Genomic DNA, 13,123 nt, shown 5'->3' on the forward strand with positions numbered 1-13,123 from the left:
CATCTTCTTGGAAGCTTCACAGTTGTAGGATGTTGTTTGACAAAACAGGAGCCAAGTTACAATCTAAAAAGAGGTTCTTTTCATTTTTAGAAGTTTTGAAAAATATTTTATGGTCAAAAGTAAGGCTGGAATGAATTAAAGTGACTAAGGCTGCACCACAGAGTATGGAGCTGCAATGCTCATGCTGCACAGCAGGGCTCCAGCTCTCAGGGGGTTTGGAAGCACTAGAAAGGATCCCACCAATGAAAAGGCATTTTAAATTTTTTTCTTTTTTTTTTTGCAATTTGCAGTGGTTTTTGTTTTTAATTAAATATTTCTGTAGTTTTGGTATTATCTATGTAATATCTTTAGCTGAGACTCAACACTTCCAAAGCTCGAGACTCACCTACTCAGTTCTGTAAGATCATTTAAATTATAACATGAACAAGGAGAAGAAAAACAGTAGCAACAGCAGATGGTACAAATGCATAACCAATGTATACCACTGCAAAATGGTTTCAGAGTAAAAAGGCATTGATCATCATAAGAGATTAAAATTTTAAATATTCTAACACTTTCTCAGTGACCCTTCCATACCCATAAGGACTCAGGGTGCACCAGACAAATCCCTGTGATTGGAAATACAAATCCTTCATCATCGACTTTCTCTAGCTGCCAGGACTCCCAGCAGGCTGCTTGAAGTTTCAGGCAAACAGATGAGTGGAGCCTGTTAAACTATGCAAGATTTAAAAATCTGTGTAATAGAAACATTTTTCAAACTTAAAAGTCTGTCTACATTTTAAGAACTAAGAGATGGGAGACATACAGCCTTGGTGACGTATATATATATTTATATATAAAATATATATGTTTGTGCATATATGTATATACACCCTTACATCATACACACACACACACAAATATATATATATATATGGCACCAACAACCTCCACAGCAGCAATTGAGCAGTTGCTGCCTTGATTTTCTCTGGTCACACATGCTTATGTGTTATGAAGAATCAATGACACAAACCTCAGACACAACTACAGACTCTGCTTCACCTAAACCTTCCGTTTCTGACTATTTTAGGGGGAAGGAATTTTATCCTGGAAGACTGGGAAACTTTACTTTAAGGCTTGTCAAATGATAATACATATTTAATGGATTATTAATACATATTTAATATATGGCTCTTGGCAACCAAAACCTATGGTTTTATTAATTTAGGCAGGGATGAATAAGTAACATTAAGGTGTGGTTCTTCCTTTATCTTATCACCACACTCGCATGCATGCTTTGTATGGAAAACTTTATTTGATAATAAAAATAGCATTCACAGACTTTCTCCTTCTTTGTTGCTACATCATATACATAGTGTCTGTTCCAAGGAAAGAAGCTCTTACTGGGTAAGTCCACATCTACTCATCCTAGTGTTATGTATAAACCCAATTAAATCAAATAAAGCTATGAACAATGTAGTATTTATATATGCATAGTGTTTTATAAAAAAGATTGGCCCACATACTGCTTTTCATCAACACAGAAAAGAGCATTTTGCCTATAGCATGTTGCAAGAAATGATGATTGGAGAATATAGGCTGCATACAAGTGCTTAATAATACATAAGCAGGCCCACCATGAAGAAAGAAATGATATTTTCAAACCAACAAAAGCTTTAGAATTACTGATACAGTCTCCCATTTGAAAACAGCTTTACATACCTGATTCAGTTTACATTAAAATATATCCCCTGAATCAAATTTTTCCATTTTTAGAAATATAAACACTTAATCACATTCCTCACACCTAAATTTTGTCATAAATCCTCTTTTATACAAGAAAAAGGCAACAGTTTTGTTTTTTTTTTTCCAACAGGCTCTATTAATTACAATTTCAACTGTACACACAATGATTGGCCATCTTCTTTCTTGGTTTTGTTTTTACAGTACCATGGCAACAACAGTGATAGACTTGCAATGGTTTTGTGTTCATATGGAGGATGTGAGTCAGTATACATGTACACACCAATGCACTGGAAAAAGCAGCAGTTTACTTTAGTGGTCCAACAGTAACGGCAAACATTTTGGCTCAGCTAGGCAGTAATCCATTAAATCTTAGACCAATGCTACAGCAGACTTACCACACAGCTTGCAAATTTAAAATACAACGTAGAAACTTGCAGGTTTCTCTTTTGCTGCTGTTCTTAGACTCAAATTTACAGCATATAATCAGGTATGGATAGGCTTCCACAACCAGGTTGTCCCACTGATTGCCTCTTTTAGCCTGTAATTTTCTTTTGATACTTTTTTCTTTTTTTTTTTTTGTTTTTTTGTTTTTCCTCCCCAGCAAGTGCACTCCTTTTGTCTCAGTAAGGATGAACCAGTGAAACAACGAAAAACCAACCCTTTAAATACAGAGCAAGAAGAATTGAGAGCTTTTGGAATTTGGCAAAACAAAAGCCCACTGGTTTTGCCTGAGCAGAAGGAATACACCTACTCTGAGCAGGGGGACTGTGCTCCCACCGCATTGTGCCTTGTCCCAGAATCCCAATCCCTCCCCTTGCTTCCAAGCAGATACACAATGCCATGCATGCTGGGGTTGCTGTCCATATACAGCTGGGAGATGAGCAGGGCTGCTGCCTTAATGACATATCATCGTTACATGTTGCTGAGGCTAATGAGAGCTCAACAGTCCACATTAGCGTGTGACACAGGCATGGTGGTGACCAGTCCTTCTGCCTCTGCGCATCCTGTCCAGGGGGCCTGAAAGTATAAACTGTTCATGGAACAAACTACAAATTACTTATTGTAAATCGTCTTGTGCTGTGTGGGTTTGGTTGCTTTTTTTTTTTTTAATTTTTAATTATTTATTATTATTATAAATATCCTTCATTGAAACAGTAGTCTCTTCAAACAGTTCTTGCAATTTTAGGAACATTTGTCTCTTTCCTTTTTAATTCCTTCAGCAGGAGCGCTCCATTCCTACTGAGATGAACAATTTTCTTCCTTCCCCACCCCCAACCCTTAAAAAATTTTCTACATACAGTGTAGCAGTGAGTCACTAGAGAACAGTCTGGATCAAATTATTCAAACTTGGTCATAAAATCCTTTGCCTATATTATATTACTGGCTACTCCCACTTACTATATTGGGGAGGGGGGGAAAGTAGCCCAATAAAGGGATTATTTTTAAGAAATCTACAAAGAATGTAGAAACAAAATTTTATAATCCTTTAGGACCAACATTTGGCAAGTAATTTAAAAAAAAAAGAATACACTGAAAAATACTTTCTTTAATATTATACATCAGGCACAACGCTTTTTTTGTTTTGTTATAAGATTTCATCTGCATAAACGGTTTGTAGGATCAGCAGGTGGCGGACGTCTCGTCGCCTGCAAAAGCCAGGTTGGTTTCACTCTCTCCTCTGCTCCCTTGGTGTGGGGAAGGTGACAGGGACCCCGGGGAGCCCCTCAGATGCTGAGGTCGGTGCTGCACTCCTTGTAGGGCCGCCTGCGCTGCTCGGGCGGGTGCCTGCGGCTCGGCTCGTGCTTCCAGCCTGGCTCATCCCTCTCCCGGTGGCCAACGCGCTCCTCCCTGAGCCGTCTCTCGGGCGACCTCTCCCTCCGCCGGTCGGACGACTTGGCCCGTCGGTCAAGGGAGCTCTCTCTTCTCCGCTCAGGGGACCTCCTGGGCTCCGTGAGTCTCTCCAGCGACCGCCGCCGGCGGCCGGGAGACCGCTCTCTGCGTCTCTCAGGAGAGAGGTCTCTCCTCCTCTCAAGTCGCTCCCGCCTCTCCAAAGTGTTGTCAGCACTCCTTGTCCCTTCCCTGCGCTTTTCGGGAGACCTCCTCTTCTGCCCGTTCACCACCGCCCTCTCTGGCTGCCTTTCGTGCCTCCTCTCTGGCGACCTCTCCGTCTTCCTGCCTGGCACGTGGTCATTGGTTTTAGAAGTCCCATTCCAAGTGTGGTGTTCATTGGGATGTCTGCTAAACTCTCTGCTGCCTTTTAGGTCTCTAACGTAAGTCCGCTTGTCCCCATGTTGTGATGATTTGTGAAGGTCTGGTGGATAACTGGACTCCGATGATGGGTGCTGCCGTCGGTCGGATGGCGCGGGTTTCATTTCCGATACATTTTGTGAACCTGTGGCGGGACTGTTCCTGTCACTGCTGGGGTCTGAAAGAAAATAACAGCAAAGGGTTTGGTATTGATGCCTTCCGTGGTGCTGTGACACCACTTAGCACTCTTCAGACTTCATTAGTGACAAAAACAAACAACTGTTCAAGCAGTCAGCGAAGGCTAACCGAAGCTTTTGTTAATTTAACTGTGAACAACGAGAGTTACAGGTTAGTACTGGTGCTGCTCTGATCGTTAGCCATGTTTTGGTCCAAGCTGATCTCATCTTTATGCTCTTCTGGGCATGGGGCACTTTACATTTCTCCCCAAGCCCAATTCATAAAGTTTCAGTTATACTACATTCTTTCCAGTGGAAAAAAAAAAAACATTGTAGTTCAGGTTGTTGGCTGTTTTTTTTTTAATAGCTTCCAATAAAGAGGGTCTTTAGGAAACAATTTTTGTCTTTTAAGACATTATAAAGAACTGCCTTCCAGGTGTGGGAGGCCTTGGTTCAAATAGCAGAAAATGTACAGAAAATAGAATTGATTATTAAGTTTTCACCTTGTAAAATAACATTTTGAAAATGTGAGAATTAGACTGTAATCATGCCATTTCCATTTCATTTAAGGCATAGCTTAATCTCACTTAGTGCTACCATGTTATGTAAAGTCCTAGGGTAGATTTTGGTTTTGCCACAATGATTCAAACAAGGATGACAGTAGTTATGATTTTTTCATATCAAAGCAATGGAAAGATATTGTAATATGTAGGATGGCTTTGATTCAAATCTAATCTCCAGTTCATTATTTTTCATGTACTATTTGAGATAAAATACAGCTGAGCTGCCTCTGCAAGACAAACTGCAAAGCAGAAGTAGAAAAAGAACATCCAAACTAAACCCCAGCCCTGCGCTGCAGCTAAGCTACAATTACTCCTGTCATTTGTAACGGATGTTTATGAATGATTCATTACAAACATAAAAAACATTAAAGTAGCTGCGCTGCCTTAATGCAAATGCTGCTTTTATTTGCTTATTGTTTTCTTTCTTAAAGTAACTCCTTCGTGGCAGCTTGGCTGGCATTAGCTACTTCCTTACACTTGCACCCCAACACCCACCTTGAGGTGGAGTGCCCTGGTGGCAATGACTGAAAACCCTCACAAACCCTTGTGAGGACAGATTTTTTTTCCTCTTTTTCTCCTTTTTGCCTTCCCTCCCACCAAGCCAAACACTCTACGTTCCTCCTGCCATCATGCCAAGTCTCTCCCGCTTGATGTCATTTCCACTTCTGAGTTGGGAGGGTCAGTGTGTGCATGGGCTGTGATTTTTGTGAATTCCAAGTAGTGAAACCCATGTTGCAGCTCATAGAGTTTTGCTCTATGAACACTTTGAGGCCACAGCTGGTGATGGGACCACACTGCTTTTCTGTGGCTGTAAGCATGTGGCTTGTGGCAAACTGCCTCTCACACAAGGTACAAGTGAGGTTCAAACATGTCCTGTGGTGTGTGTACTTACAATTTGGGGGACGCAGGGTGTTCGGGATGAATTGCTGTACATATAGAATATAGCGAAGCAGAAAAGCAATGTGAGGGAATTAGGCCACAGCACAAAAACACCTAATATTGATTTTAGCTACAAACCGTAGTTTGATTATGGCCCATAAGGTAGAAGCAAGACTCCCCGAGCTTGTCATTTCTCATACATGCAGCGATATTAGGAGGTATCATCGCTGAGGAAGGAAGAGCCCAGCACCAAGAAAAGTAAGAGAAAGAGAAAGAGAAAAGTAGAAAATTTAGATTCCCTATAATAAAGATGAAAGAAAGAAAAATCTTCATATTTTATCTTAGAATAAAGAAAGTTTATTTTTCCAGTCAGATTGTCTAGGCTTCACCCAAATATAAGGCTGCAAAGACAGCAGTTGTTATTATTGTGACATAAAGAGACATCTAAGAGGTGATTCAATAACCCAGACAACAAGAGCATCCATTCTAAAAGACAGCTGGAACAGCGACACAGAATGTCATAGAAAAAACAGTAACAATCAAACAACAACAAAAAATAAAGTCCACCAGAGACCACAACATTAAAAATAAGTACAAAACTCATTACAAAAATATACAGCCTCATAGAGAAGCACGTTCCAATCAAGTCAGAAAAATATTGGAACTTAACATTATTAGAGGAACCATTTGCGACTGCAGCGAACAGAACGAAGAGAGAAAGGAGTCCCAAATGTTACAAGGATATTCTTTACAGTAGTGCAACCCCTGTATATTAAATCCTTGCTTGGAGCACGAACGTTTAGTGGTTAGCATTAGCCAAAAGAAAATTGGTGATGGATTTCCATCCTCAGTGCAACAGACATATGCTTTGAGAAGTGAAGCACTTAATTTACAGGGTATTTATGCAGTCTAGCATATGATACAGTACTGTACATCCAAAGGAGTATAGGAAAAGACAAAAGTAGAAAGAACATTACAGAATTTCAGTGCCATCATTGAACCTTCTGGTGTGCTATTTATATTACAGAAGTGTAAACCCACAACTTCCCTTTCATGTCGTTAAACACTTCAATTGTTTGTTGGTTATACTCTGAATTGGTCATTTTAAGTTAAATAATGAGCAGACTGAGCAGAAACTCTCAAACATAGTACAGTAAATGAAAATAAAATCTAGTTCATAAATTGTGCAGAAGGGTTTTGTTTCTGGTGTTAGGGCATGGAGAGAATGATAAACACAGAACTTACTGACACAGAAATAGCCCAAATACGGGGAGGAAAGTATAAAGGACATCCCTTCAATCATCAGTTTCTATAGAAACCTCAAAGACCTTTGGTTGGGAGTAGCCCTCCATCGAGGGCACAATATTTGACAATTATCTCAAATAAATAAGACATAATTATAATATTAAATAGTGTGCTAAGTTAAGCCACCCAGCAATCCAACCTCCAGGGGAAGAAAAGGAAATCTAATATAATTCTTAGTAAGAAACGAGGACTGACTGTTTCCCCCAAGACGGACACGAGAGCACCTTTTCATAACCTCCTCACCTTTTCAGACCTTACAAATGAACTAGTTGAAACCAGCAGACTGTTTAAGGGGAGAGAAAAGGGCTCAGGAGGCCAAATCAATATATTTTTGCAGTAAAGTTTTTTTTTTCCCCCCTTCTTTTTCTCAAATAACTTTATAAATATTTACATAAATATTAAGGAAAGGCAAAAATCTCATAAGCCATCTCGGCATTCATGTCTATGGATACAGCCAGGAACTAAGAGAAAAACCTAACAACAAAAAAAAAAATCACTGCTTCAGAATAGCAACTCGGGATCCCAGTTTTTGCATTGATTAGAAGAAGAGACCTATGTGAAACAACAATTCAGCCGCTGAGAAACAGTTTGGCACAGTTCAATGACATTCCTTTTTTGGCTGGACAAGACAATAAGGTTTGTTTTGTTTTGCTTTCCTCTCTGATCACCAAAAAATACTGCTATGATGATCTTGCCTTACACTGCGCCCCAAGTCCATGGAAGCAAGCAAAGGATGAAATGTGTAGAAAATTCAGCACAAGCGAGGCAATTATATGTTGCAAAGGTTGGTAAGACACTGGTGAGAAAGGAAAATAAAAAAGAATTCCCGCTTCAGATCTTGAGACAAATATTCATGGAGTGATGCCAGGGAAGAAAGGAATGTTTTCATAGTTTGACCCACCATATTCTGGGACAGAGCCATCTCCACGTTTCAGAAACAGGCGGACCTTGCGGCCACCATTTTTAATCAGTTCGATGGCCCGAGCATGCTTCATGTTCTTGGTAGTTTCTCCATTGATCTCTAAGATTTCATCACCGATCTGCCAATGTAATAAAGAGACTATGATTAGAAACAAGGCCCCACGAGGGTCCCTACCAGCACACCACAAGAGGGTGGCCATAGCAAAGCTGGAACAACTATGCATCAGGTGAAGATAAACATGCCCAACTCCTTCCAGTGACCATCCACAGTGCCCACTGTGTAGGAGTCTGGGATACATGAAGGTGATGGAGAAAGCTGAAGGTATCAAAATATTTCACTGCTGTACTGAAAAATCACACTGCAATTACTGTATGGCTCAATAGTAAGTGCAGTGTTAGAAAGGGTGCTATTTTATTGAATTTTGGTTCTTTTTAAAGTCTTCAGTCAAAGCGGCTGCTTATTTCACAGTCTGCTCCAACCAGACTTCACAGAGCTTTTTCAGGTCAATTTCTAACTTGGCTATAGATACCTACTACAAATCAGCAAAGCTGATTCTGTAAATACAATAATTTATCAGGAGAAGAAAACAGGGCATAGAAGAGCTTGTCAAAAAGCATTGACTTTCACAGGGCAGCACTGATTTTGCATCATATGTTCATCAGCAAAAATTTTGAACCCATAGGTCTACCCCTAGCACAAGAATTTTGAAAATGCCCTTCACTTGACATATCTGGAGACAATGACGTATTGGGAAAGTTATAATGCATTCTCTAACAGAGGTCCAAGGACTACATAAAACCTGTCAAATTACTGTTTCAGTAGGCATTTTATAACATTTGCCCTTGTTATAATGTTTGTCATTTAGCTGATATGTGAAGTTAACAATTAATGTTAATCAGAACCTACATTATAATTTTGTAACCTGTGGGCCATAGACATGTTCTGTCCCCTCTCTGCCCACTAGCAGGCAAAGGCTGTGGCAGTTTCATTTTCACTGCTACATGTGCACTTAGGCTTAAAACAACATGTGCTAGAGCTTGGAAAGTAGTGTTGGAAGAAGGGGGTGAAGTCTTCCACTGAACACACACTGCTATAGACTGCGTACCAAGAGTGACAGATGCCATCAGCAGAAGTAAATAGAAACCATTTTCAGTTCACATTTAATTCCCCTCTTAGCTGGAACAGCAGAAGGGAGAGGCAGGGAAGTCAGCTTATTCCAGAGCAAGGTGGTTTTAAAGCCAGTTTGTGCATACCCTCATTTTCCCACATCTCTCAGCAGGCCCATCCTCAGCGAGCCGCAGCACGTACAGGTCCATGTTGTACTCCCGGCCACCTCGCAGGCTGAAGCCAAACCCTTTGGCTCCTCTTTCTAGCTCAACAGTGTAAAAGTCTTGGTCCTGCTGGAGAGAAGACAGCAAGCACCCAATTGAACAGAAAGACAAACACTGCTCTGCTCTCATGTAGGAATTCTTCAAGCAATGTTTTATTGGTAATAATTAAAAATGGAAAATCAGTTGAATTTTCACACACAGACCAGGATTTGCTGCTTCCTCAGACCCCACTCTGCAATTGGGAGTTCTGGGGGCTGGTGAAGGGCTGTTGGAATAAGTGGGCTTGGCCATATCCATGCATTTTTGGGCACGCCTGTTACACAGCACGTCCCATGCCCAGGGCAGGAGGGGACATTTTGGGAAGCTGATTAAAGGTTCTATCAACCAGGGAAGGCAAGGACAACTTCCCTTCCAGTGCCAGCTTTAGTGCAGTGTCTGATGGCACCTGGGGTGAGCCTGTGCCATGGTGCTGGTTTTTCGTGCTGTTACCACATCATTTATTGCATTGAAAGAAGCTCAGAAGCCTTTGCATTGTTTTTCTCAAATACTATTATGAGGATGGTTTGAAGTCCCTAATGGAAGATGTTACTTCTGGGATGGCCAGTGGCAAGGAAAGTTAACAGTGAAATAGATAATCTCTCTAATAAGATGCCATCTGTGCAAGCTGGAACACTCCAGCTATCGCCCCTCATGAAGTTTCCCTCTTTTTTATTATTTGAATTTATCATTTGCACACCACAATACTTTCTGGTGAGGCCCCTCAAACAGACAATTCAATAAACAAACACAAAAATTATTACTGCCCTAAAAATGTCAGCTCTTTTTTTTCCTTTATTTTTTACTCCCTCAAAGTCTCGATGAGAATGTGTTAGAAATGTTTCTCAGCTGAAGCAACAGCAACACATATTAAGAAACTAATCAGCAAATTCCTCCTTCTTTTCAGCAGACTGAGGGAGAGCAGCTTCTCAGCAGGAATTTTCAAGGGAACTATTTAAACACAGCTCTCAAGCAGACTGGAAACAACAGTCTGTGGTAAGCAAAACAATTAGAGAGGTACTCCTTACCTGTGCTGCTTGGGGTGGTTTGAAATCAAACTGGGATTCCTGCTTTGGTTTGGTGTTGTTCCTGCTGTAACGAATGAGAGGGAGAGATGAAAAACACAGCTCATGGGACATGAAAGTGATGAAGAAGTAACCGAAGAGAGAGCATGTCGAGATGCCCTCCTCAAGGAAAACAATCTGACCTGGTCTCCTGTGGTATTTGCTGAGGAGTATGTGTGGTTGTGATTGTAGCAATTTTTTCTGCATTGGTCAATAAAGTAGCATTGGAGGATTCTGCAAAATAGATTTTGTTTTTATTATGAGGGAAGACCATAGGCTATTCACTGAAAGTAAAAAAGAGTTTTGCAATAGCATTTCACTGAAAAGCAACATTACATTGTTTTTATAGAACTAGAGATGGGATCAAATTTCTTAATTCCCCAAATTAATATAGTAAGTATGTATATGAAACTGTACACTCAACTGGAAAATGAAAAAAAAAATTAAATTAGGACATCTGGATTGGAACCCCCCCGACCATTAGACACTTTCATGATGACTCACTTGTAGATGAAGGATTGAACAAAGTTTTGTCTATTGTCTAAATATGTGAATTTCAATTAATTATCTAAATATTGTAGGTTGGGTGGATTAATTTTATAGTAGCTATAACTATTCCAGGGATTATAAATTTATCAGTCCTTTTTCCATCAGAAACAGCAATCTCCAGTAGAATTGAGATGTGGCTCTTATCCAGTACCTCACAAGATGATACTGAATGTGGCTTGAACCCAAATTTACTGAAATCCTTCTTTGAAATACAACCCACTGCTGCCTCAGAACTGGCAGCAGGAACATGGAGCCACTGGTACCAAATGCTTCAATAACTCTGGGTAACAATTACAAAAGAGGGCACTGAGAGAATACAGGGAGCAGGAATAACTTCTAAGCTTAATTTCTGCCATGGTAAAGGGCTCTCAGCCCAGCATCAGCCTGTGCAAATTGCAGACTTCTTTAGGCATGGAAGGAGGGGCTCCAAGAAGAGGTCCTGTCTCCTGCTTCCCACAACTGAGACGGGAGGAACTGAAAAGTGACTATGTAGGTGTCCCCCACAGTATGGCAGGGCAGAATATGCCCTTTGTCATTCTGCAGCTGCATCACAGACTTCAGTAGGACCAGAGTTAACCCCAAACTCACTTAAAATTCTGTCTAAAATTAAGGTCATGCCAATGCCATTAGACGAATATTAGCAACACAGACCCGTAACTCTTCCATATTGAACTCAACAGATTTTCCAGAACTATATATTTTACCAATTCTGAACTGATATTATTACTGAAGAGTTTCAAATGCTGAATTGCTCCAGAAGCCAGAAGTTTCTGAAAACACTCGTCCTCTCCCGTGGGAGTTTGACTTCAGAGGAAGTCTCGGTGGTACTCCATTGACCTCGACGATGCTTAGCCACACAAAATGTTCAACAGTTATGTTGGTTGCACTTGGAGAATAATGGGCAGAGCAGCAGAAACACCCACTCAAGAGACATGGCATTCCCAGGTAAAGCCACTGCAGTGGCAGGCAGCTGCTCCTCTGCAGAACAGCTCTGTAGACAGGAGACCCCCTCTTTGTGTCTATACCCACTGTACCCAGGAGAGACCCACAGATTGCAAGTAACTACAAAATACTGATAATGATCCACCTTTCAAGACCAAAATCTAAACTGAATACACAACCACTAAGACAATAGTGACAAAAACTGGATGAAAACATCTGGGTCTCCATCATAAAATTACAAGACCTTCTACCCTGCCCTTGTTTGCCTCTTGAGCTACAGGCATCCACTAATTCATTTTACTGGCTATGGAGAAATCTGCCATTATTAAACAGAGTCCAGCTGTAATACAAAATTGCAGCAATGGGAGGGTTTCTGCCTGAATTAAGATGTGGTGGATCCTGGAAGTTTAATTTGCCTCATGGATTAATATTAATTCTGGAGAAATCTAGATAAGGGGAAGCTTTTTCCTTTCTGTAGCTATTTGCATGTCAAGGGAAATTCAGGAAAAGGGACATAGAAAAAGAAGAACCACTTAAACAGATGGGTGCAACAAGAACACAGCTCCTTTGCCTGCAGTGCTGTGACCAAGTTAACATGCCCAAACCCTCAGCATATGGACCTGAAACATCCTCCAGATCAGAGCTGGCTTGTGTCCAGCAGCTCAGAGAGCAAGACAGGCTCCTGGGTCTGTCTGCACCTCTCATTGTAGGCATGACCAAACCACACCCTTGTGATGATGTGCCACTGACAGCTGGCTTGTGTCAGAAGATGTCCCTACGTGCAGCTACACTGTTGGGGTTTAAGAAATAATTCTGTTTATTTTACAAAGATGCCTTGATGTTAAAATCTGTCTCCTACATAAGAAAGCCCCAAAACATGGTTAAGTGTTCTGTATTCATCCAGAACAAAAGCCTCTGAAATCCTCCACAAATATTTGGAGATCAGATGAAGATGGGCTTCAAAGAGAATGCAAGATTCCTACCCTTTAGTAGGTCACACTAATAATACCAAGAAGAGCAACAACACATCTTTGGTACAGATGTATCTTCACACCACTGTACTGCATCTATCTTTAGCCCACCCTCTCCCATGAGTCAGGAGTTGTGCATAATTTTGCTAGTGTTTTAGACACTGCTTCAGGACGCATGCCAGCCACCATGCCAAACTGGAACAGAATATAGCAAAAATTATCTTTAGTACAATTATAATTGTGTGTTCTAAACCCTACATATTTCACTGATTCCTTGCCTTGTTCTGCCCTAAAACTCTCAGTCACCAATTATATGCCAAATCTAAGCTTGTCCTGTTCCAGCATTCTGTATCCTTGAATCTGCTGGAAGTGTGGTAAAGCACCATCATTTCATTGCAAATACAATCCTGCAG

The 13,123-nt window shown here is 40.8% G+C and overlaps 1 protein-coding gene across 30 annotated transcripts in view; it reads right to left on the reverse strand.

Moving 5' to 3' along the window:
* Positions 1 to 1,272: 1,272 nt before the first annotated feature.
* MAGI1 (membrane associated guanylate kinase, WW and PDZ domain containing 1) overlaps positions 1,273 to 13,123 on the reverse strand; it is a 334,836-nt gene continuing 322,985 nt past the window's right edge. For 13 of the 30 annotated variants that reach the window (XM_068202186.1, XM_068202170.1, XM_068202183.1 and 10 more), the window contains 5 exons: positions 10,392 to 10,482; positions 10,213 to 10,276; positions 9,071 to 9,217; positions 7,797 to 7,935; positions 1,273 to 4,150 (listed from right to left, as the gene is read on the reverse strand). In XM_068202186.1, the coding sequence (XP_068058287.1) occupies positions 3,450 to 4,150; positions 7,797 to 7,935; positions 9,071 to 9,217; positions 10,213 to 10,276; positions 10,392 to 10,482 (1,142 nt within the window). In that variant the 3' untranslated portion in view covers positions 1,273 to 3,449. Of the gene's footprint in view, positions 4,151 to 5,728; positions 5,818 to 5,867; positions 7,692 to 7,746; positions 7,936 to 9,070; positions 9,218 to 10,212; positions 10,277 to 10,391; positions 10,483 to 13,123 lie in introns of those variants that run through there. The other 17 variants (XM_068202177.1, XM_068202195.1, XM_068202196.1 and 14 more) reach the window with 7 other exon arrangements.

The sequence above is a fragment of the Anomalospiza imberbis genome, chromosome 11 (genome assembly GCF_031753505.1).
Source record: "Anomalospiza imberbis isolate Cuckoo-Finch-1a 21T00152 chromosome 11, ASM3175350v1, whole genome shotgun sequence".
In the NCBI taxonomy this organism is placed as follows: Eukaryota; Metazoa; Chordata; class Aves; order Passeriformes; family Viduidae; genus Anomalospiza; species Anomalospiza imberbis.